The sequence below is a fragment of the Salvelinus alpinus genome, chromosome 14 (assembly GCF_045679555.1).
Source record: "Salvelinus alpinus chromosome 14, SLU_Salpinus.1, whole genome shotgun sequence".
NCBI lineage: Eukaryota > Metazoa > Chordata > Actinopteri > Salmoniformes > Salmonidae > Salvelinus > Salvelinus alpinus.
The window spans coordinates 6,786,576-6,811,575 of NC_092099.1; the positions used below are offsets into that span (position 1 = coordinate 6,786,576).

Genomic DNA, 25,000 nt, shown 5'->3' on the forward strand with positions numbered 1-25,000 from the left:
CCTCATCTATCTGCCCTCTATGGAATGGCTTCTTGCTTGTTATGTCTAAAATAGGGAAAGTAGCTGCTGGCTGGAAAGCTACCAAATATAAACACCATGCCACTTAGACATGAAGCTATGCAAGAGTGTGTGTGTATAAACACCATGCCACTTTGACATGAAGCTATGCAAGAGAGAGTGTGTGTGTGTGTGTGTGTGTGTGTATGTGTGTGTGTGTGTGTTAAAAAGATGAGTCACTTACTACGCAATCTACATCATCAGCATGCATGCACCAGACAATGAAACAATGAAACAATTACTGTGTGTGTATGCTGCATGCATACGTGTGTGTGATTTAACAGTTTGCAGTGTGTAGACACATTGATCTCTCCTCCTCTCCCTCACTCTGCCTCTCTCTCCTCTCTCTCTCTCTCCTCCCCCTCTCTCTCTCCCCTCCCTCTCTCTCCTCTCCCTCTCTCTCTCTCCTCTCCCTCGCTCTCTCTCTCCCCCCCACTCTCTCTCCCTCTCTCTCTCTCCCTCGTTCTCTCTCTCCTCTCCCTCGCTCTCTCTCTCCTTTCCCTCTCTCTCTCCTCCTCTCCCTCGTTCTCTCTCTCCTCTCCCTCACTCTCTCTCCTCTCCCTCATTCTCTCTCTCCTCTCCCTCTCTCTCTCCTCCTCTCCCTCGTTCTCTCTCTCCTCTCCTTCACTCTCTCCTCTCATCTCCCTCACTCTCTCCTCTCCCTCACTCTCTCTCTCCTCTTCCTCACTCTTTCCTCTCCCACACTCTCTCTCTCCTCTTCCTCACTCTCTTTCCTCTCCTCCTCTCCCTCACTCTGTCTCTCTCTCCTCTCCCTCACTCTGTCTCTCTCTCCTCTCCCTCACTCTGTCTCTCTCTCCTCTCCCTCACTCGGTCTATCTCCTCCTCTCCCTCCATTTCTCTGATTTCATTCTGTGAGTTATACATGAATAATTTATTTTCAACCCGTCTGTGGTAAATATCTTTCTGGAACCCTCCAACAGAGTTCCACTCTTTGAATCAGACTAGACAGTGTTCATAAGTCTTATGGCCAGTTGGATGATAGTTCTGGTATTACTCGTATCTCCTACATCACCACACGTGTGACATCCCACAGGAACTAACTTAGCAGGAGCAGCTGCAGCAGCAGAGTGTTTGTTATGTCATGAAAAACATGTATAGGGGGTAACACAAACATACTTCCTACTTGCTCCTTAGCTTTTGACTTCCTGTTTTCCAGTTAGAGAAATATTGATGCGTTTTAATCCTGTTTTTTTTTATTATTATTTTTTTACTACTTCCCTTTTCCGCTGCTTCCTGTCGGCTGCTGCCCTGTTTAAGTCATTGAGATTTTGGCTCTAAAATTAGGGACGTCTGGGGAAGGAGACAAAGGAAACGTCTCAAATTGAACCCTATTCCCTATAATAGTGGCTCTGGACAGAAGTAGTGCACTAGGAAGGGAATAGGATCCCATTTGTGACGTTTGGAGGGAGAGACAGAGAGATAGACTGAGTGAGGGAGGGAGAGGAGAGAGAGACTGAGTGAGAGAGAGAGACAGACTGAGGGAGGGAGAGAGAGACAGACTGAGGGAGGGAGAGAGAGAGAGACAGACTGAGGGAGGGAGAGAGAGAGAGACAGACTGAGGGAGGGAGAGAGAGAGAGACAGACTGAGTGAGTGAGGGAGAGAGAGACAGACTGAGTGAGGGAGAGAGAGAGAGAGACTGAGGGAGGGAGAGAGAGAGAGAGAGAGACAGACTGAGGGAGGGAGAGAGAGAGACAGACTGAGGGAGGGAGAGAGAGAGACAGACTGAGTGAAGGAGAGGAGAGAGACAGACTGAGTGAGGGAGAGGAGAGAGAGACAGACTGAGTGAAGGAGAGAGAGAGAGACAGACTGATTGAGGGAGAGAGAGAGAGACAGACTGAGTGAGGGAGAGAGAGAGAGAGACAGAGTGAGGGAGAGAGAGAGACAGACTGAGTGAGGGAGAGAGACAGAGAGACAGACTGAGGGAGGGAGAGAGAGACAGACTGAGAGAGACATAGAGACAGACTGAGGGAGGGAGAGAGAGACACACTGAGGGAGGGAGAGAGAGACAGACTGAGTGAGGTAGAGAGACAGAGAGACAGACTGAGGGAGGGAGAGAGAGACAGACTGAGGGAGGGAGAGAGACAGACTGAGGGAGGGAGAGAGAGAGAGAGACAGACTGAGGGAGGGAGAGAGACAGACTGAGGGAGGGAGAGAGAGAGAGAGACAGACTGAGTGAAGGAACAAGATATTCTACCGGTAGACGGATCATAACCCTGTGATTTATATCACAATGTACAGTAGATATACAGGTGGAGGATGTAGCTGGGTGGCTGGATAAATAAAACCCATAGCCGGTACTGTTTGGGTCAGTGTTTGGGTCAGTGTTTGGGTCAGTGTTTGGCTGTAGAATAATGAGGGATTCTAGCTGCTGTCTTTCAGCATTGGACTCTGTTCTGCCGGGATGCTGACTAGCTACTGACTAGCTGCTGACTAGCTACTGACTAGCTGCTGACTAGCTACTGACTAGCTGCTGACTAGCTACTGACTAGCTGCCGACTAGCTACTGACTAGCTACTGACTAGCTACTGACTAGCTACTGACTAGCTGCTGACTAGCTGCTGACTAGCTACTGACTAGCTGCTGACTAGCTACTGACTAGCTGCTGACTAGCTGCTGACTAGCTACTGACTAGCTGCTGACTAGCTACTGACTAGCTACTGACTAGCTGCTGACTAGCTACTGACTAGCTGCTGACTAGCTACTGACTAGCTGCTGACTAGCTGCTGACTAGCTACTGACTAGCTACTGACTAGCTACTGACTAGCTACTGACAAGCTGCTGACTAGCTGCTGACTAGCTGCTGACTAGCTACTGACTAGCTGCTGACTAGCTACTGACTAGCTACTGACTAGCTGCTGACTAGCTGCTGACTAGCTGCTGACTAGCTGCTGACTAGCTACTGACTAGCTGCTGACTAGCTACTGACTAGCTGCTGACTAGATGCTGACTAGCTGCTGACTAGCTACTGACTAGCTGCTGACTAGCTGCTGACTAGATGCTGACTAGCTGTTGACTAGCTACTGACTAGCTGCTGACTAGCTACTGACTAGCTGCTGACTAGATTCTGACTAGCTGCTGACTAGCTACTGACTAGCTACTGACTAGCTACTGACTAGATGCTGACTAGCTGCTGACTAGCTGCTGACTAGCTGCTGACTAGATGCTGACTAGCTGCTGACTAGCTACTGACTAGCTACTGACTAGCTACTGACTAGCTGCTGACTAGATGCTGACTAGCTGCTGACTAGATGCTGACTAGCTACTGACTAGCTGCTGACTAGCTACTGACTAGCTGCTGACTAGCTACTGACTAGCTGCTGACTAGCTGCTGACTAGCTGCTGACTAGATGCTGACTAGCTGCTGACTAGCTGCTGACTAGCTGCTGACTAGCTACTGACTAGCTGCTGACTAGATTCTGACTAGCTGCTGACTAGCTACTGACTAGCTACTGACTAGCTACTGACTAGCTACTGACAAGCTGCTGACTAGCTGCTGACTAGCTGCTAACTAGCTACTGACTAGCTGCAGACTAGCTACTGACTAGCTACTGACTAGATGCTGACTAGCTACTGACTAGCTGCTGACTAGATTCTGACTAGCTGCTGACTAGCTGCTGACTAGCTACTGACTAGCTACTGACTAGCTGCTGACTAGCTGCTGACTAGCTGCTGACTAGCTGCTGACTAGATTCTGACTAGCTGCTGACTAGCTGCTGACTAGCTACTGACTAGCTGCTGACTAGCTGCTGACTAGCTGCTGACTAGATGCTGACTAGCTGCTGACTATCTACTGACTAGCTGCTGACTAGCTGCTGACTAGCTACTGACTAGCTGCTGACTAGCTACCGACTAGCTACTGACTAGCTGCTGACTAGCTGCTGACTAGCTGCTGACTAGCTGCTGACTAGCTACTGACTAGCTGCTGACTAGGTGCTGAATAGCTGCTGACTAGCTGCTGACTAGCTGCTGACTAGCTGCTGACTAGCTACTGACTAGCTGCTGACTAGCTGCTGACTAGCTACTGACTAGCTACTGACTAGATGCTGACTAGCTGCTGACTAGCTGCTGACTAGCTGCTGACTAGCTACTGACTAGCTGCTGACTAGCTACTGACTAGCTACTGACTAGCTGCTGACTAGCTACTGACTAGCTACTGACTAGATGCTGACTAGCTACTGACTAGCTACTGACTAGCTACTGACTAGCTGCTGACTAGCTGCTGACTAGCTGCTGACTAGCTACTGACTAGATGCTGACTAGCTGCTGACTAGATGCTGACTAGATGCTGACTAGCTACTGACTAGCTGCTGACTAGATGCTGACTAGCTACTGACTAGATGCTGACTAGCTACTGACTAGCTGCTGACTAGATGCTGACTAGATGCTGACTAGCTACTGACTAGATGCTGACTAGCTACTGACTAGATGCTGACTAGCTACTGACTAGCTGCTGACTAGCAGCTGACTAGCTACTGACTAGCTACTGACTAGCTACTGACTAGCTGCTGACTAGCTGCTGACTAGCTGCTGACTAGCTGCTGACTAGATGCTGACTAGCTACTGACTAGATGCTGACTAGCTACTGACTAGCTGCTGACTAGCTGCTGACTAGCTGCTGACTAGATGCTGACTAGCTACTGACTAGCTGCTGACTAGCTGCTGACTAGCTACTGACTAGCTCCTGTCTTTCAGTATTGGACACTCTGTTCTGCCTGGATGCTGACTACCTACTGACTAGCTGCTGACTAGCTGCTGACTAGCTCCTGACTAGCTGCTGACTAGCTGCTGACTAGCTCCTGACTAGCTGCTGACTAGCTGCTGACTAGCTGCTGACTAGCTGCTGACTAGCTACTGACTAGCTCCTGTCTTTCAGCATTGGACACTCTGTTCTGCCGGGATGCTGACTAGCTGCTGACCTAATTGTCATAAATGGTATTTGTACAACTGCAGAAATAAGTGGTGCGATCCAAATGTTTAGATGGGAGTTCCCATGTTTACGCTCCTCTCATCTGTTTGGCTCCCAAACGGCACCCTATTCCCTATATAGTGGCCCTGATCAGAAGTAGTGCACTATAAAGGGGAATAGGGTGCCATTTGGGATGAGCCTTCCTCTCCTCGGTCTCGTGCACCGTTATCAGATGCTACGCTAGCTAGAAGGTTCCTGTTGCCCTGCTGAGACAACTCCCCCCCTCAGACCCAGAGATCAGATGCTACTAGAAGGTTCCTGTAGCCCTGCTGAGACAACTCCCCCCCTCAGACCCAGAGATCAGATGCTACTAGAAGGTTCCTGTAGCCCTGCTGAGACAACTCCCCCCCTCAGACCCAGAGATCAGATGCTACTAGAAGGTTCCTGTAACCCTGCTGAGACAACTCCCCCCCTCAGACCCAGAGATCAGATGCTACTAGAAGGTTCCTGTAGCCCTGCTGAGACAACTCCCCCCCTCAGACCCAGAGATCAGATGCTACTAGAAGGTTCCTGTAGCCCTGCTGAGACAACTCCCCCCCTCAGACCCAGAGATCAGATGCTACTAGAAGGTTCCTGTAACCCTGCTGAGACAACTCCCCCCCTCAGACCCAGAGATCAGATGCTACTAGAAGGTTCCTGTAGCCCTGCTGAGACAACTCCCCCCCTCAGACCCAGAGATCAGATGCTACTAGAAGGTTCCTGTAACCCTGCTGAGACAACTCCCCCCCTCAGACCCAGAGATCAGATGCTACTAGAAGGTTCCTGTAGCCCTGCTGAGACAACTCCCCCCCTCAGACCCAGAGATCAGATGCTACTAGAAGGTTCCTGTAGCCCTGCTGAGACAACTCCCCCCCCCCAGACCCAGAGATCAGATGCTACTAGAAGGTTCCTGTAGCCCTGCTGAGACAACTCCCCCCCCTCAGACCCAGAGATCAGATGCTACGCTAGCTAGAAGGTTCCTGTAGCCCTGCTGAGACAACTCCCCCCCTCAGACCCAGAGATCAGATGCTACGCTAGCTAGAAGGTTCCTGTAGCCCTGCTGAGACAACTCCCCCCCCTCAGACCCAGAGATCAGATGCTACTAGAAGGTTCCTGTAGCCCTGCTGAGACAACTCCCCCCCTCAGACCCAGAGATCAGATGCTACTAGAAGGTTCCTGTAGCCCTGCTGAGACAACTCCTCCCCCCCAGACCCAGAGATCAGATGCTACTAGAAGGTTCCTGTAGCCCTGCTGAGACAACTCCCCCCCCTCAGACCCAGAGATCAGATGCTACTAGAAGGTTCCTGTAGCCCTGCTGAGACAACTCCCCCCCCTCAGACCCAGAGATCAGATGCTACGCTAGCTAGAAGGTTCCTGTAGCCCTGCTGAGACAACTCCCCCCCTCAGACCCAGAGATCAGATGCTACGCTAGCTAGAAGGTTCCTGTAGCCCTGCTGAGACAACTCCCCCCCCTCAGACCCAGAGATCAGATGCTACTAGAAGGTTCCTGTAGCCCTGCTGAGACAACTCCCCCCTCAGACCCAGAGATCAGATGCTACTAGAAGGTTCCTGTAGCCCTGCTGAGACAACTCCCCCCCTCAGACCCAGAGATCAGATGCTACTAGAAGGTTCCTGTAGCCCTGCTGAGACAACTCCCCCCCTCAGACCCAGAGATCAGATGCTACTAGAAGGTTCCTGTAGCCCTGCTGAGACAACTCCCCCCCTCAGACCCAGAGATCAGATGCTACTAGAAGGTTCCTGTAGCTCTGCTGAGACAACTCCCCCCCTCAGACCCAGAGATCAGATGCTACTAGAAGGTTCCTGTAGCCCTGCTGAGACAACTCCCCCCCCTCAGACCCAGAGATCAGATGCTACTAGAAGGTTCCTGTAGCCCTGCTGAGACAACTCCCCCCCCCAGACCCAGAGATCAGATGCTACTAGAAGGTTCCTGTAGCCCTGCTGAGACAACTCCCCCCCCCTCAGACCCAGAGATCAGATGCTACGCTAGCTAGAAGGTTCCTGTAGCCCTGCTGAGACAACTCCCCCCCCTCAGACCCAGAGATCAGATGCTACTAGAAGGTTCCTGTAGCCCCGCTGAGACAACTCCCCCCCCCTCAGACCCAGAGATCAGATGCTACGCTAGCTAGAAGGTTCCTGTAGCCCTGCTGAGACAACTCCCGCCCTCAGACCCAGAGATCAGATGCTACTAGAAGGTTCCTGTAGCCCTGCTGAGACAACTCCCCCCCTCAGACCCAGAGATCAGATGCTACTAGAAGGTTCCTGTAGCCCTGCTGAGACAACTCCCCCCCTCAGACCCAGAGATCAGATGCTACTAGAAGGTTCCTGTAGCCCTGCTGAGACAACTCCCCCCCTCAGACCCAGAGATCAGATGCTACTAGAAGGTTCCTGTAGCCCTGCTGAGACAACTCCCCCCCTCAGACCCAGAGATCAGATGCTACTAGAAGGTTCCTGTAGCCCTGCTGAGACAACTCCCCCCCTCAGACCCAGATATCAGATGCTACGCTAGCTAGAAGGTTCCTGTAGCCCTGCTGAGACAACTCCCCCCCCTCAGACCCAGAGATCAGATGCTACTAGAAGGTTCCTGTAGCCCTGCTGAGACAACTCCTCCCCTCAGACCCAGATATCAGATGCTACTAGAAGGTTCCTGTAGCCCTGCTGAGACAACTCCCCCCCCTCAGACCCAGAGATCAGATGCTACGCTAGCTAGAAGGTTCCTGTAGCCCTGCTGAGACAACTCCCCCCCCTCAGACCCAGAGATCAGATGCTACTAGAAGGTTCCTGTAGCCCTGCTGAGACAACTCCCCCCTCAGACCCAGAGATCAGATGCTACTAGAAGGTTCCTGTAGCCCTGCTGAGACAACTCCCCCCCTCAGACCCAGAGATCAGATGCTACTAGAAGGTTCCTGTAGCCCTGCTGAGACAACTCCCCCCCTCAGACCCAGAGATCAGATGCTACTAGAAGGTTCCTGTAACCCTGCTGAGACAACTCCCCCCCTCAGACCCAGAGATCAGATGCTACGCTAGCTAGAAGGTTCCTGTAGCCCTGCTGAGACAACTCCCCCCTTCACCCCCAGAGATCAGATGCTACTAGAAGGTTCCTGTAGCCCTGCTGAGACAACCACCCCCCCTCAGACCCAGAGATCAGATGCTACTAGAAGGTTCCTGTAGCCCTGCTGAGACAACTCCCCCCTCAGACCCAGAGATCAGATGCTACTAGAAGGTTCCTGTAGCCCTGCTGAGACAACTCCCACCCTCAGACCCAGAGATCAGATGCTACTAGAAGGTTCCTGTAGCCCTGCTGAGACAACTCCCCCCCTCAGACCCAGATATCAGATGCTACGCTAGCTAGAAGGTTCCTGTAGCCCTGCTGAGACAACTCCCCCCCCTCAGACCCAGAGATCAGATGCTACTAGAAGGTTCCTGTAGCCCTGCTGAGACAACTCCTCCCCTCAGACCCAGATATCAGATGCTACTAGAAGGTTCCTGTAGCCCTGCTGAGACAACTCCCCCCCCTCAGACCCAGAGATCAGATGCTACGCTAGCTAGAAGGTTCCTGTAGCCCTGCTGAGACAACTCCCCCCCCTCAGACCCAGAGATCAGATGCTACTAGAAGGTTCCTGTAGCCCTGCTGAGACAACTCCCCCCTCAGACCCAGAGATCAGATGCTACTAGAAGGTTCCTGTAGCCCTGCTGAGACAACTCCCCCCCTCAGACCCAGAGATCAGATGCTACTAGAAGGTTCCTGTAGCCCTGCTGAGACAACTCCCCCCCTCAGACCCAGAGATCAGATGCTACTAGAAGGTTCCTGTAGCCCTGCTGAGACAACTCCCCCCCTCAGACCCAGAGATCAGATGCTACTAGAAGGTTCCTGTAGCCCTGCTGAGACAACTCCCCCCCTCAGACCCAGAGATCAGATGCTACTAGAAGGTTCCTGTAGCCCTGCTGAGACAACTCCCCCCCCCCCCTCAGACCCAGAGATCAGATGCTACTAGAAGGTTCCTGTTGCCCTGCTGAGACAACTCCCCCCTTCAGACCCAGAGATGGAGGTAGAGATTGTCCCCTTAGAGAGCATTTCCCAGATTCACTAAAACTGTTTATATCTCCTCCCGTCTCTCCGTTTAGCAATCAGAGCGTGACACACAGCATTTCTCTATCTGCCCTCCTTTAAGACTGGATCAGAGAGAGAGAAAGAGAGAGAAAGAGAGAGCGAGAGAGAGAGAGAGAGAGAGAGAGAGAGAGAGAGAGAGAGAGAGAGAGAGAGAGAGAGAGAGAGAGAGAGAGAGAAAATAAAAAAATAAAAAATGTGGGCACCTTAGTAATGACTTATAAGGGAAACTGTAACATTATTCACAAGGAGTTCTATTGTTGTCAGTGTGTTGCATTCTGGGAATGCTATTTGCAGCAGCTCAGCGGGATGTCAATAAAGAATAGTTTGGTTGAACCACAGATCTGCCCTGAGGTTGAACCACCATTTTATTGTCCTTTCCATTAGATATCTGAGACGAACTAAGCTAAGCACTGATTCTTCAAATGGAACGGAATGGAAAACTTTTCCCACCAAAAATAGTCCCTTGGATTTGTTTCCTGGCAGGGATGGACTGAAGTGATTATTGCTTTCTTGACTGGATGGATGGAGAGAGAGAGAGAGGGAGAGAGAGAGAGAGAGAGGGAGAGAGAGAGAGAGAGAGAGAGAGAGAGAGAGAGAGAGAGAGAGAGAGAGAGAGAGAGAGAGAGAGAGAGAGAGAGAGAGAGAGAGAGAGAGAGAGACAGAGAGAGACGCTCACCAACCAAGATTTCACAAAATGGGACAAACACCAAATTGAGACTCTGCATGCAGAATTCTGCAAAAATATCCTCCGTGTACAACGTAGAACACCAAATAATGCATGCAGAGCAGAATTAGGCCGATACCCACTAATTATCAAAATCCAGAAAAGAGCCGTTAAATTCTACAACCACCTAAAAGGAAGCGATTCCCAAACCTTCCATAACAAAGCCATCACCTACAGAGAGATGAACCTGGAGAAGAGTCCCCTAAGCAAGCTGGTCCTAGGGCTCTGTTCACAAACACAAACACACCCCACAGAGCCCCAGGACAACAGCACAATTAGACCCAACCAAATCATGAGAAAACAAAAAGATAATTACTTGACACATTGGAAAGAATTAACAAAAAAACAGAGCAAACTAGAATGCTATTTGGCCCTAAACAGAGAGTACACAGTGGCAGAATACCTGACCACTGTGACTGACCCAAACTTAAGGAAAGCTTTGACTATGTACAGACTCAGTGAGCATAGCCTTGCTATTGAGAAAGGCCGCCGTAGGCAGACATGGCTCTCAAGAGAAGACAGGCTATGTGCTCACTGCCCACAAAATGAGGTGGAAACTGAGCTGCACTTCCTAACCTCCTGCCCAATGTATGACCATATTAGAGAGACATATTTCCCTCAGATTACACAGATCCACAAAGAATTTGAAAACAAATCCAATTTTGATAAACTCCCATATCTACTGGGTGAAATTCCACAGTGTGCCATCACAGCAGCAAGATTTGTGACCTGTTGCCACAAGAAAAGGGCAACCAGTGAAGAACAAACACCATTGTAAATACAACCCATATTTATGCTTATTTATTTTAACTTGTGTGCTTTAACCATTTGTACATTGTTACAACACTGTATATATATAATATGACATTTGTAATGTCTTTCTTGTTTTGAAACTTCTGTATGTGTAATGTTTACTGTTAATTTGTATTGTTTATTTCACTTTTGTGTATTATCTACCTCACTTGCTTTGGCAATGTTAACACATGTTTCCCATGCCAATAAAGCCCCTTGAATTGAATTGAATTGAATTGAGAGAGAGACAGAGACAGAGACAGAGACAGAGACAGAGAGAGACAGAGACAGAGACAGAGAGAGACAGAGAGAGAGAGAGAGAGAGAGACAGAGACAGAGAGAGAGAGAGACAGAGAGAGAGAGACAGAGAGAGAGAGAGAGAGAGAGAGAGAGAGAGAGACAGAGAGAGAGAGAGAGAGACAGAGAGAGAGAGAGAGAGAGAGACAGAGAGAGAGAGAGAGAGAGAGAGAGAGAGACAGAGAGAGAGAGAGAGAGACAGAGAGAGAGACAGAGAGAGACAGAGACAGAGACAGAGAGAGACAGAGAGAGAGAGAGAGAGAGAGACAGAGACAGAGAGAGAGAGAGACAGAGAGAGAGAGACAGAGAGAGAGAGAGAGAGAGAGAGAGACAGAGAGAGAGAGAGAGAGACAGAGAGAGAGACAGAGACAGAGACAGAGAGAGAGAGACAGAGACAGAGAGAGACAGAGACAGAGACAGAGAGAGAGAGAGAGAGAGAATGCTCTGGTCTGGTGTTTTGGAGAGAAAGGAACTAACTAAAGGTATTGGTATTTGCTCAGTTCAGCTCAGGCTGGGTTCTTGTCTGAATGAGTTGAAATATTGAGAGTGGAGAATGACACTAAAGCTGTCTGAATGAGTTGAAATATTGAGAGTGGAGAATGACACTAAACCTGTCTGATTGAGTTGAAATATTGAGAGTGGAGAATGACACTAAACCTGTCTGAATGAGATGAAATATTGAGAGTGGAGAATGACACTAAACCTGTCTGATTGAGTTGAAATATTGAGAGTGGAGAATGACACTAAACCTGTCTGAATGAGTTGAAATATTGAGAGTGGAGAGTGACACTAAACCTGTCTGAATGAGATGAAATATTGAGAGTGGAGAATGACACTAAACCTGTCTGAATGAGTTGAAATATTGAGAGTGGAGAGTGACACTAAACCTGTCTGAATGAGTTGAAATATTGAGAGTGGAGAATGACACTAAAGCTGTCTGAATGAGTTGAAATATTGAGAGTGGAGAATGACACTAAACCTGTCTGAATGAGATGAAATATTGAGAGTGGAGAATGACACTAAACCTGTCTGAATGAGATGAAATATTGAGAGTGGAGAATGACACTAAACCTGTCTGATTGAGTTGAAATATTGAGAGTGGAGAATGACACTAAACCTGTCTGAATGAGTTGAAATATTGAGAGTGGAGAGTGACACTAAACCTGTCTGAATGAGTTGAAATATTGAGAGTGGAGAATGACACTAAACCTGTCTGATTGAGTTGAAATATTGAGAGTGGAGAATGACACTAAACCTGTCTGAATGAGTTGAAATATTGAGAGTGGAGAGTGACACTAAACCTGTCTGAATGAGTTGAAATATTGAGAGTGGAGAATGACACTAAAGCTGTCTGAATGAGTTGAAATATTGAGAGTGGAGAATGACACTAAACCTGTCTGAATGAGTTGAAATATTGAGAGTGGAGAATGTCACTAAACCTGTCTGAATGAGTTGAAATATTGAGAGTGGAGAATGTCACTAAACCTGTCTGAATGAGTTGAAATATTGAGAGTGGAGAATGACACTAAACCTGTCTGAATGAGATGAAATATTGAGAGTGGAGTATGACACTAAACCTGTCTGAATGAGTTGAAATATTGAGAGTGGAGAACGACACTAAACCTGTCTGAATGAGTTGAAATATTGAGAGTGGAGAACGACACTAAACCTGTCTGAATGAGTTGAAATATTGAGAGTGGAGAATGACACTAAACCTGTCTGAATGAGTTGAAATATTGAGAGTGGAGAACGACACTAAACCTGTCTGAATGAGTTGAAATATTGAGAGTGGAGAATGACACTAAACCTGTCTGAATGAGTTGAAATATTGAGAGTGGAGAATGACACTAAACCTGTCTGAATGAGTTGAAATATTGAGAGTGGAGAATGTCACTAAACCTGTCTGAATGAGTTGAAATATTGAGAGTGGAGAATGACACTAAACCTGTCTGAATGAGATGAAATATTGAGAGTGGAGAATGACACTAAGATGGAGATGGAGGGTGGAGGTGGAGGTGGAGGGTGAAGGTGGAGGTGGAGGTGGAGGGTGGAGGGTGGAGGGTGAAGGTGGAGGTGGAGGGTGGAGGTGGAGATGGAGGTGGAGGGTGGAGGTGGAGGTGGAGGGTGAAGTTGGGAGTAACAGAACGAAAGACTGCATGCTTTGTGTGTGTGTATTTTTGGGCCCTCTGATGAATAGTGAAAAGAAACCTCTGTGTGTGTGTGTGTGTGTGTGTGTGTGTGTCTCCAGCTGTGTAAGGCTCTAAGCACAGACCGGTCATTGACATCTACAGCAGGACAGCTGTTTGTTCTTCCTTGGGTCTCTCTCTCTCTCTCTCTCTCTCTCTCTCTCTCTCTCTCTCTCTCTCTCTCTCTCTCTCTCTCTCTCTCTCTCTCTCTCTCTCTCTCTCTCTCAATTCACATGACGTAACAATGTACATATTGCCAAAGCTTATTTTGGATATCGTATCTTTCTCTCTGTCTCTGTCCCTCTCTTGTCCTCTCCTTCTTTCCCCTCCTCCAGTGTGCCAGGCAGTCTTCTCCTCTGTCCTCAGTGTCCTGATAAACGTCTGATCAGCAGCAGTATGATCAGTATAATCACATTTCTCCTGTTTAGACAGAGACACACACACACACACACACACACACACACACACACACACACACACACACACACACACACACACACACACACACACACACACACACACACACACACACATACACACATACACACACACTCTCAGGCCCTCTGATCCCGTGTCTCAGAGAGAACAGGAAGTTGACTGACTGTAGCTCCAGTGAACTGACTGTAACGCACCACTTCCTGTCTCCACTCTGTTAACCTAATGTAGCAGGCGTTAAAACGAACTCCTGAACGGGGTCGGACAACTGGAGAACAGCCCACATCTGGGTCCAATAGAATCTGTTCAGTATCAGGGTGGGTCTACTGTTCAGTATCAGGGTGGGTCCACTGTTCAGTATCAGGGTGGGTCTACTGTTCAGTATCAGGGTGGGTCTACTGTTCAGTATCAGGGTGGGTCCACTGTATCAGGGTGGGTCCACTGTTCAGTATCAGGGTGGGTCTACTGTTTAGTATCAGGGTGGGTCCACTGTTCAGTATCAGGGCGGGTCTACTGTTCAGTATCAGGGTGGGTCTACTGTTCAGTATCAGGGTGGGTCCACTGTTCAGTATCAGGGCGGGTCTACTGTTCAGTATCAGGGTGGGTCTACTGTTCAGTATCAGGGTGGGTCTACTGTTCAGTATCAGGGTGGGTCCGCTGTTCAGTATCAGGGTGGGTCTACTGTTTAGTATCAGGGTGGGTCCACTGTTCAGTATCAGGGCGGGTCTACTGTTCAGTATCAGGGTGGGTCTACTGTTCAGTATCAGGGTGGGTCCACTGTTCAGTATCAGGGCGGGTCTACTGTTCAGTATCAGGGTGGGTCTACTGTTCAGTATCAGGGTGGGTCTACTGTTCAGTATCAGGGTGGGTCCACTGTTCGGTATCAGGGTGGGTCTACTGTTCGGTATCAGGGTGGGTCTACTGTTCAGGGTGGGTCCACTGCTCAGTATCAGGGTAGGTCTACTGTTCAGTATCAGGGTGGGTCTACTGTTCAGTATCAGGGTGGGTCTACTGTTCGGTATCAGGGTGGGTCTACTGTTCGGTATCAGGGTGGGTCTACTGTTCAGTATCAGGGTGGGTCCACTGTTCAGTATCAGGGTGGGTCCACTGTTCAGTATCAGGGTGGGTCCACTGTTCAGTATCAGGATGGGTCTACTGTTCAGTATCAGGGTGGGTCTACTGTTCAGTATCAGGGTGGGTCTACCGTTCAGTACCAGGGTGGGTCCACTGTTCAGTATCAGGGTGGGTCTACTGTTCAGTATCAGGGTGGGTCCACTGTTCAGTATCAGGGTGGGTCCACTGTTCAGTATTAGGGTGGGTCTACTGTTCAGTATCAGGGTGGGTCTACTGTATCAGGGTGGGTCTACTGTTCAGTATCAGGGTGGGTCCACTGTTCAGTATCAGGGTGGGTCCACTGTTCAGTATCAGGGTGGGTCTACTGTTCAGTATCAGGGTGGGTCTACTGTTCAGTATCAGGGTGGGTCTACTGTTCAGTATCAGGGTGGGTCTACAGTTCAGTATCAGGGTGGGTCTACTGTTCAGTATCAGGGTGCGTCTACTGTTCAGTATCAGGGTGGGTCCACTGTTCAGTATCAGGGTGGGTGCTGAGTGCCTTTGTGTCTCAGTATGGGTAGCGTATCTATCTGATGCTGTCTGGTCAAACAGCGCCCCTCTGTGTCTCAGTACGGGTAGAGTATCTATCTGATGCTGTCTGGTCAACCAGAGCCCCCCTGTGTCTCAGTACGGGTAGAGTATCTATCTGATGCTGTCTGGTCAAACAGCGCCCCTCTGTGTCTCAGTATGGGTAGAGTATCTATCTGATGCTGTCTGGTCAAACAGCTCCCCTCTGTGTCTCAGTATGGGTAGAGTATCTATCTGATGATGTCTGGTCAAACAGGGCCCCTCTGTGTCTCAGTATGGGTAGAGTATCTATCTGATGCTGTCTGGTCAAACAGCTCCCCTCTGTGTCTCAGTATGGGTAGAGTATCTATCTGATGCTGTCTGGTCAAACAGCGCCCCCCTGTGTCTCAGTATGGGTAGAGTATCTATCTGATGCTGTGTCTCAGTATGGGTAGAGTATCTATCTGATGCTGTCTGGTCAAACAGCGCCCCTCAGTGTCTCAGTATGGCTGTACCCATGACTGTAAGGCTGTACCCTGTACCCTGACTGAAAGGCTGTACCCTGACTGTAAGGCTGGACCCTGACTGTGAGGCTGTACCCTGACTGTGAGGCTGTACCCTGACTGTAAGGCTGTACCCTGACTGTAAGGCTGGACCCTGACTGTGAGGCTGTACCCTGACTGTGAGGCTGTACCCTGACTGTAAGGCTGTACCCTGACTGTGAGGCTGTACCCTGACTGTGAGGCTGTTCCCTGACTGTAAGGCTGTTCCCTGACTGTGAGGCTGTACCCTGACTGTGAGGCTGTACCCTGTACCCTGACTGTGAGGCTGTACCCTGACTGTGAGACTGTACCCTGACTGTAAGGCTGTACCCTGACTGTAAGGCTGTACCCTGACTGTAAGGCTGTACCCTGACTGTAAGGCTGGACCCTGACTGTAAGGCTGGACCCTGACTGTAAGGCTGTACCCTGACTGTGAGGCTGTACCCTGACTGTAAGGCTGTACCCTGACTGTAAGGCTGTACCCTGACTGTGAGGCTGTACCCTGACTGTGAGGCTGTACCCTGACTGTAAGGCTGTACCCTGACTGTGAGGCTGTACCCTGTACCCTGACTGTGAGGCTGTACCCTGACTGTGAGACTGTACCCTGACTGTAAGGCGGTACCCTGACTGTAAGGCTGTACCCTGTACCCTGACTGTGAGGCTGTACCCTGACTGTGAGACTGTACCCTGACTGTGAGGCTGTACCCTGACTGTAAGGCGGTACCCTGACTGTAAGGCTGTACCCTGACTGTAAGGCTGGACCCTGACTGTGAGACTGTAACCTGACTGTAAGGCTGTACCCTGACTGTAAGGCTGTACCCTGACTGTGAGGCTGTACCCTGACTGTGAGGCTGTACCCTGACTGTAAGGCTGTACCCTGACTGTAAGGCTGTACCCTGACTGTAAGGCTGTACCCTGACTGTAAGGCTGTACCCTGACTGTAAGGCTGTACCCTGACTGTGAGGCTGTACCCTGACTGTGAGGCTGTACCCTGACTGTAAGGCTGTACCCTGACTGTAAGGCTGTACCCTGACTGTAAGGCTGTACCCTGACTGTACGGCTGTACCCTGACTGTAAGGCTGTACCCTGACTGTAAGGCTGTACCCTGACTGTGAGGCTGTACCCTGACTGTATGTGGATAAAGTCTGAATAGTTTACGAAGGCGCTGTATATAACGGATAAGACTATAGACAGACACAGTGGGTTTATTCATGATTCCTGTGGCCCATATTACTGGACGTCACCAGGCTCACACACACAAACTAGAGAGGCAAGACAGCCACAGGAAAAAGAGGAGAGAGAGAGGGAGCAGAGGAGGGAAGGGGAGGAAGGAGAGGGAAGACAGCCACAGGAAAAAGAGGAGAGAGAGAGAGGGAGCAGAGGAGGGAAGGGGAGGAAGGAGAGGGAAGACAGCCACAGGAAAAAGAGGAGAGAGAGAGAGGGAGCAGAGGAGGGAAGGGGAGGAAGGACAGGGAAGACAGCCACAGGAAAAAAGAGGAGAGAGAGAGGGAACAGAGGAGGGAAGGAGAGGAAGGAGAGGGAAGACAGCCACAGGAAAAAGAGGAGAGAGAGAGGGAACAGAGGAGGGAAGGAGAGGAAGGAGAGGGAAGACAGCCACAGGAAAAAGAGGAGAGAGAGAGGGAACAGAGGAGGGAAGGAGAGGAAGGAGAGGGAAGACAGCCACAGGAAAAAGAGGAGAGAGAGGGAGCAGAGGAAGGAAGGAGAGGAAGGAGAGGGAAGACAGCCACAGGAAAAAGAGGAGAGAGAGAGGGAACAGAGGAGGGAAGGAGAGGAAGGAGAGGGAAGACAGCTACAGGAAAAAGAGGAGAGAGAGAGGGAACAGAGGAGGGAAGGAGAGGAAGGAGAGGGAAGACAGCCACAGGAAAAAGAGGAGAGAGAGAGGGAGCAGAGGAGGGAAGGGGAGGAAGGAGAGGGAAGACAGCCACAGGAAAAAGAGGAGAGAGAGAGGGAGCAGAGGAGGGAAGGGGAGGAAGGAGAGGGAAGACAGCCACAGGAAAAAAGAGGAGAGAGAGAGGGAACAGAGGAGGGAAGGAGAGGAAGGAGAGGGAAGACAGCCACAGGAAAAAGAGGAGAGAGAGAGGGAACAGAGGAGGGAAGGAGAGGAAGGAGAGGGAAGACAGCCACAGGAAAAAGAGGAGAGAGAGAGGGAACAGAGGAGGGAAGGAGAGGAAGGAGAGGGAAGACAGCCACAGGAAAAAGAGGAGAGAGAGGGAGCAGAGGAAGGAAGGCAGGAGAGGAAGGAGAGAGAAGAGTAAAGGAACAGGAGAGAGGAATCCAGATGTGCAGGATGTCAGCGAGAGAGAGAGGGGACTGAGGTATGGAGAGAGAGAGAGAGAGAGAGAGAGCGAGAGAGAGCGAGAGAGAGAGAGAGAGAGAGAGAGATGGGACTGAGGTATGGAGAGAGAGAGAGAGAGAGAGAGAGAGATGGGACTGAGGTATGGAGAGAGAGAGAGAGAGAGAGAGAGAGAGATGGGACTGAGGTATGGAGAGAGAGAGAGAGAGAGAGAGAGAGATGGGACTGAGGTATGGAGAGAGAGAGAGAGAGAGAGAGAGAGAGAGAGAGAGAGAGAGAGAGAGAGAGATGGGACTGAGGTATGGAGAGAGAGAGAGAGAGAGAGAGAGAGAGAGAGAGAGAGAGAGAGAGAGAGAGAGAGATGGGACTGAGGTATGGAGAGAGTGAAGGAGAGAGAGAGAGATGGGACTGAGGTATGGAGAGAGGGAGACTTAACAAACCACTAAATAGCTAACCCCCTACTCCTCTCCTTCTCTCTCAAGCTGTTTATGCTCTTTCATTTTCTGAATTCTCCTCTCCACTCTTTTTCCTCATGACTCATTGTAGACAGAAACACATTTGAAAAAAATGTTGTTCTTGGGACCAAGTCAGTCACACAAAGTCAACAGCAGTAAAGGAAATGCTTACCGCCCGTTTGTAAGAGCAAAGCATGTGGCTTTGAGTTGGTAGAAGCTCGACTAACTCGTTTATCCGCCATTCAATTTAGTGGACTATTCTATTAGTTGAGTGTGTAATTTCATTATGAACGTCTCTCGTTGTCCATCATTTCATTAGGAACGTCTCTCGTTGTCCATCATTTCATTAGGAACGTCTCTCGTTGCCCCATCATTTCATTAGGAACGTCTCTCGTTGCCCATCATTTCATTAGGAACGTCTCTCGTTGCCCATCATTTCATTAGGAACGTCTCTCGTTGCCCATCATTTCATTAGGAACGTCTCTCGTTGCCCATCATTTCATTATGAACGTCTCTCGTTGCCCATCATTTCATTAGAAACGTCTCTCGTTGCCCATCGTTTCATTATGAACGTCTCTCGTTGCCCATCATTTCATTAGGAACGTCCCCATCATTTCATTAGGAACGTCTCTCGTTGCCCATCATTTCATTAGGAACGTCCCCATCATTTCATTAGGAACGTCTCTCGTGGCCCCATCATTTCATTAGGAACGTCCCCATCATTTCATTAGGAACGTCTCTCGTTGCCCATCATTTCATTAGGAACGTCTCTCGTTGCCCATCATTTCATTATGAACGTCTCTCGTTGCCCATCATTTCATTATGAACGTCTCTCGTTGTCCATCATTTCATTAGGAACGTCTCTCGTTGCCCATCATTTCATTAGGAACGTCTCTCGTTGCCCATCATTTCATTAGGAACGTCTCTCGTTGCCCATCATTTCATTAGGAACGTCTCTCGTTGCCCATCATTTCATTAGGAACGTCTCTCGTTGCCCATCATTTCATCAGGAACGTCTCTCGTTGCCCATCATTTCATTAGGAACGTCCCCATCCTTTCATTAGGAACGTCTCTCGTTGCCCCATCATTTCATTAGGAACGTCCCCATCATTTCATTAGGAACGTCTCTCGTTGCCCATCATTTCATTAGGAACGTCTCTCGTTGCCCATCATTTCATTATGAACGTCTCTCGTTGCCCATCATTTCATTAGGAACGTCTCTCGTTGTCCATCATTTCATTAGGAACGTCTCTCGTTGCCCATCATGTCAATGTCTTTTATCCTTGTATTTATGAAGCCAACATGTTGATACCAAGTAATAAAGTCTTTATTGGACTGGATAATGACCATAATAAAGTTTTTATTGGACTGGATAATGACCATAATACAGTCTTTATTGGACTGGATAATGACCATAATAAAGTCTTTATTGGACTGGATAATGACCATAATACAGTCTTTATTGGACTGGATAATGACCATAATAAAGTCTTTATTGGACTGGATAATGACCATAATACAGTCTTTATTGGACTGGATAATGACCATAATAAAGTCTTTATTGGACTGGATAATGACCATAATACAGTCTTTATTGGACCGGATAATGACCATAATAAAGTCTTTATTGGACTGGATAATGACCATAATACAGTCTTTATTGGACTGGATAATGACCATAATACAGTCTTTATTGGACTGGATAATGACCATAATAAAGTCTTTATTGGACTGGATAATGACCATAATACAGTCTTTATTGGACTGGATAATGACCATAATAAAGTCTTTATTGGACTGGATAATGACCATAATACAGTCTTTATTGGACTGGATAATGACCATAATACAGTCTTTATTGGACTGGATAATGACCATAATACAGTCTTTATTGGACTGGATAATGACCATAATAAAGTCTTTATTGGACTGGATAATGACCATAATACAGTCTTTATTGGACTGGATAATGACCATAATACAGTCTTTATTGGACTGGATAATGACCATAATACAGTCTTTATTGGACTGGATAATGACCATAATAAAGTCTTTATTGGACCGGATAATGACCATAATAAAGTCTTTATTGGACTGGATAATGACCATAATACAGTCTTTATTGGACTGGATAATGACCATAATACAGTCTTTATTGGACTGGATAATGCTGATAATGTAACTGTGTTGTTTCCCTCCAGACATCCAGGGGAAGAGTGATGTCATCCAAAGCTCTTCATCCTCATCGTTGTCAACGGTAACGACAGCGGAGGCCGAACCCCCGACCCCGCCAACGGAGGACAGCACCACCACCTCACACACCCAGATAACAGTGGCCAAGAAACAGCAGTGGACCAAACTGGCCTCCACACCCAGCACAGAGGGCTCTCACAGCCTGCTCTACAGGGCTTGTGACTCGGATAGCAGCTCAGGAAAGGCCCAGGTCTCAACCTCCAAACAGGCCTGGAGCCAGAAGACGTTAGTGGAAGCCGGGCTGGACAGGAGGAGGTGTGATGATTTAGACTGGGAGCATCAGGGACAATGTAGTGAGCCTCCTCCACCTGTTCACACCGCAGTCCCAGAGCTCACCAACCCTATAGGAGGTTACGCTGAGATCTGTGTCTCCTCCTGTATGGTGAAGTCCTCGGGGTCCGGGGCCTATCTCCAGACCCTGGACAGGAGCAGCCGAGCCTGGGTACTGTCCACAGGAAAGAGCCAGGCTGCAGACGAGTCCTACTCGCGTCTAGGCCTCCACCCCACCTGCTTCCCTGAGCTGAGGCAACGCACAGATGGGGAAAACATTTGGTACAACCCTATTCCAGAGGAGGAGGACGTGCTGCGTGACATCGGAGGTTTAGGACGTTTAAGAGGAGGGGGAGGAGGAGGGGGTGGAGGTGGTGGAGGAGGAGGAGGAGGTGGAGGAGGAGGTGGAGGAGGTGGAGGAGGAGGAGGAGGTGGAGGAGGAGGAGGAGGAGGTGGAGGAGGAGGTGGAGGAGGAGGTGGAGGAGGTGGAGGAGGAGGTGGAGGAGGAGGAGGTGGAGGAGGAGGTGGAGGGGGTGGAGGAGGAGGAGGTGGTGGAAGAGGAGGTGGAGGAGGAGGTGGAGGGGGTTTTAGGTTAGACAGTGAGAACCCATGGAGGAGGAGGGAGACAGAGGGGCTGTCAGAGACCTTGAGGGATCCTCAGATTAGGAGCCAGCGGCGGGCAGGGATGGTGGTGAGCCCTGGCACCGGTGGAGGTAGAGGGGCCTCCCATTTAGAGCGTCATGCCACCCAGAACCAGTGCCCTTCAGGTGGCTCCAGCCCGGACAGCGCCTATCAGACCAAAGCCATCACATTAGACAGCTCAGCCTGCAGTAGGAGAGACCGAGACGGAGACGGCCCAGGTAAGTACATACTGTAGAACAAGCTACTGTAGCCACATGATTCATATGATACAGGTACTGTAGTCACCTACAGATAACTACTGTAGCCACATGAGTCATATGATACAGGTACTGTAGTCACCTACAGATAACTACTGTAGCCACATGAGTCATATGATACAGGTACTGTAGTCACCTACAGATAACTACTGTAGCCACATGAGTCATATGATACAGGTACTGTAGTCACCTACAGATAACTACTGTAGCCACATGAGTCATATGATACAGGTACTGTAGTCACCTACAGATAACTACTGTAGCCACATGAGTCATATGATACAGGTACTGTAGTCACCTACAGATAACTACTGTAGCCACATGAGTCATATGATACAGGTACTGTAGTCACCTACAGATAACTACTGTAGCCACATGAGTCATATGATACAGGTACTGTAGTCACCTACAGATAACTACTGTAGCCACATGAGTCATATGATACAGGTACTGTAGTCACCTACAGATAACTACTGTAGCCACATGAGTCATATGATACAGGTACTGTAGTCACCTACAGATAACTACTGTAGCCACATGAGTCATATGATACAGGTACTGTAGTCACCTACAGATAACTACTGTAGCCACATGAGTCATATGATACAGGTACTGTAGTCACCTACAGATAACTACTGTAGCCACATGAGTCATATGATACAGGTACTGTAGTCACCTACAGATAACTACTGTAGCCACATGCGTCATATGATACAGGTACTGTAGTCACCTACAGATAACTACTGTAGCCACATGAGTCATATGATACAGGTACTGTAGTCACCTACAGATAACTACTGTAGCCACATGAGTCATATGATACAGGTACTGTAGTCACCTACAGATAACTACTGTAGCTATATGACATCTCTCTCCTCTCTCCATCTCTCTCCTCTCTCCATGTCTCTCCTCTCTCCATTCCCCTCCTCTCTCTCCCTCCTCTCTCCTCCTCTCTCCATTCCCCTCCTCTCTCCATCATCTCTCCTCTCTCCATTCCCCTCCTCTCTCCATCCCTCTCTTCTCTCCATCCCTCTCTCCTCTCCCTCCTCTCTCCCTCCTCTCTCCATTCCTCTCCTTTCTCCATTCCCCTCCTCTCTCCATTCCCCTCCTCTCTCCATCTCTCTCTCCTCTCTCCATTCCCCTCCTCTCTCCATTCCTCTCCTCTCTCCATTCCCCTCCTCTCTCCATTCCCCTCCTCTCTCCATTCCCCTCCTCTCTCCATTCCCCTCCTCTCTCCTCTCCCCTCCTCTCTCCATTCCCCTCCTCTCTCTCTCCTCTCTCCATCTCCCTCCTCTCTCCTCTCCCCTCCTCTCTCCATGCCATCTCAGATGTAATTCAACAGATCCAGGAGGAACTGCAGTCTTTCAGGGTTGCAGGTGGAGAAGGGGGTGTTTCCAGCTCCGGAGGGGGTGTGTCAGTCCCCTCAGACAGCCCCGGGGCCCAGAAGAAAGGGGGCGTAGCCAGCAGCATGATGGACAGGATCAAATCCCCAGGAATGGTACGGAAATCCCTATCCATGAAGATGAAGAAACTCCCGGAACTCCGCCGTAAACTCAGCCTGCGCTCCTCGCGCTCCCATCGCCACGGGAAGGAGGGGACGGACCGAGGAGGAGGGGACGGAGGTGGAGAGGGGACATCGCCCCCAAACGTCCGTAAGGAGCAGTCCAACGAGGTGATCAGCAAGTACCACCTGGACACGTCGGCCCCGGCGAGACCACAACGACGCTCCTCCAGGGGACGTTCCTCTGCCGCCAGTAAAGGGGGCTACCTGAGCGACGGAGACTCACCTGAGCTGCTGCCCAAACAGGGCCAGGGTGTACCAGGGGGACCCTCCTCGGCCCACAACACCCCTCTTCCACCCCCCCACTCCAGCCAGGAGGGAGTGACCATGACATCTGACCTGAGCTCGTTCAGAGTCTACAGCTTGTCGGACCAGCCACGGTGCGCCCAGCGCGTCTCTGGCCTGCTCACGGTGCATCTCGTTGGGGTGGACAAACTGCTGAGGTCCCCTAAACAGGACGCCAGTAAGGAGGTGTTCTGTGCCATCCAGGTGATTTTAAATAAACTATCTGTCTGTCTGTCTGTCCGTCCGTCCGTCCGTCTACAATGTATTTAGAATCATTGAGAATAACACCAAAACAGTGTAACTTATTTTCCAATTGTGTTCATCAGGTGGATGGTGTAACCAGGGCCCGTACCGGCCTGCTGACCTCCAGGGGGGGCTCTCTGCCCCTCAACCACACCTTTAACCTGGAGCTGGAGAGGGCCAGGCTGTTGAAACTGGTGGTGCTCACCCCTTACCCCGGGGCTGAGACGACCACCACGAAGGGCAGCGACTCCACAGCAGCGACCAGGAACAGGGTCTGCTGTCTGGGGGCTGTGTCCATACCCCCTCTGTTCAAAGGTAAGGAGCACCAGAGAGTTTACAAGTCATATGAACGTAGTAGAGGAAGTTCTATGTCTCTCTGTTGTTATTGTACCGTCCACTTCACTGATGCTTGGCAATGTGAGGGGTGCAGCAGCAGGGTTTTCCATACCAGTGGACTTTATTTTGTCTGAAGGCATCTGCGCTATCCTTAGTTCCTGATCTTCTGGAATCACTCTGTCAATCAACTGTATTTGTCCTTCTCTTGTTCATTCCCCCCTTCTGTCCCTCTCCTTCCCCTTCTGCTATCTCTTCTGTCCATCTCCTTCCCCGTCTGCTATCTCTTCTGTCCCTCTCCTTCCCCTTCTGCTATCTCTTCTGTCCCTCTCCTTCCCCTTCTGCTATCTCTTCTGTCCCTGTCCTTCCCCTACTGCTATCTCTTCTGTCCCTCATCTTTCCATTGTGCTATCTCTTCTGTCCCTCTCCTTCCCCTTCTGCTATCTCTTCTGTCCCCATCTTCCCCTTCTGCTATCTCTTCTGTCCCTCTCCTTCCCCTTCTGCTATCTCTTCTGTCCCCATCTTCCCCTTCTGCTATCTCTTCTGTCCCTCTCCTTCCCCTTCTGCTATCTCTTCTCTCCCTCTCCTTCCCCTTCTGCTATCTCTTCTGTCCCCCTCCTTCCCCTTCTGCTATCTCT

At 49.6% G+C, this 25,000-nt stretch overlaps 2 protein-coding genes across 4 annotated transcripts in view; one reads left to right on the forward strand and one right to left on the reverse strand.

Annotated features, from left to right (window-relative positions):
• Window positions 1-25,000, reverse strand: part of tbc1d4 (TBC1 domain family, member 4) — a 248,987-nt gene that overhangs the window by 107,735 nt on the left and 116,252 nt on the right. The window lies entirely within an intron of this gene.
• Window positions 21,628-25,000, forward strand: part of LOC139539155 (rho GTPase-activating protein SYDE1-like) — a 21,680-nt gene continuing 18,307 nt past the window's right edge. The window contains exons 1-3 of the mRNA XM_071341980.1: window positions 21,628-21,901; window positions 23,269-23,990; window positions 24,113-24,344. Of these exons, the coding sequence (XP_071198081.1) occupies window positions 21,727-21,901; window positions 23,269-23,990; window positions 24,113-24,344 (1,129 nt within the window). The 5' untranslated portion in view covers window positions 21,628-21,726. The remainder of the gene's footprint in view (window positions 21,902-23,268; window positions 23,991-24,112; window positions 24,345-25,000) is intronic.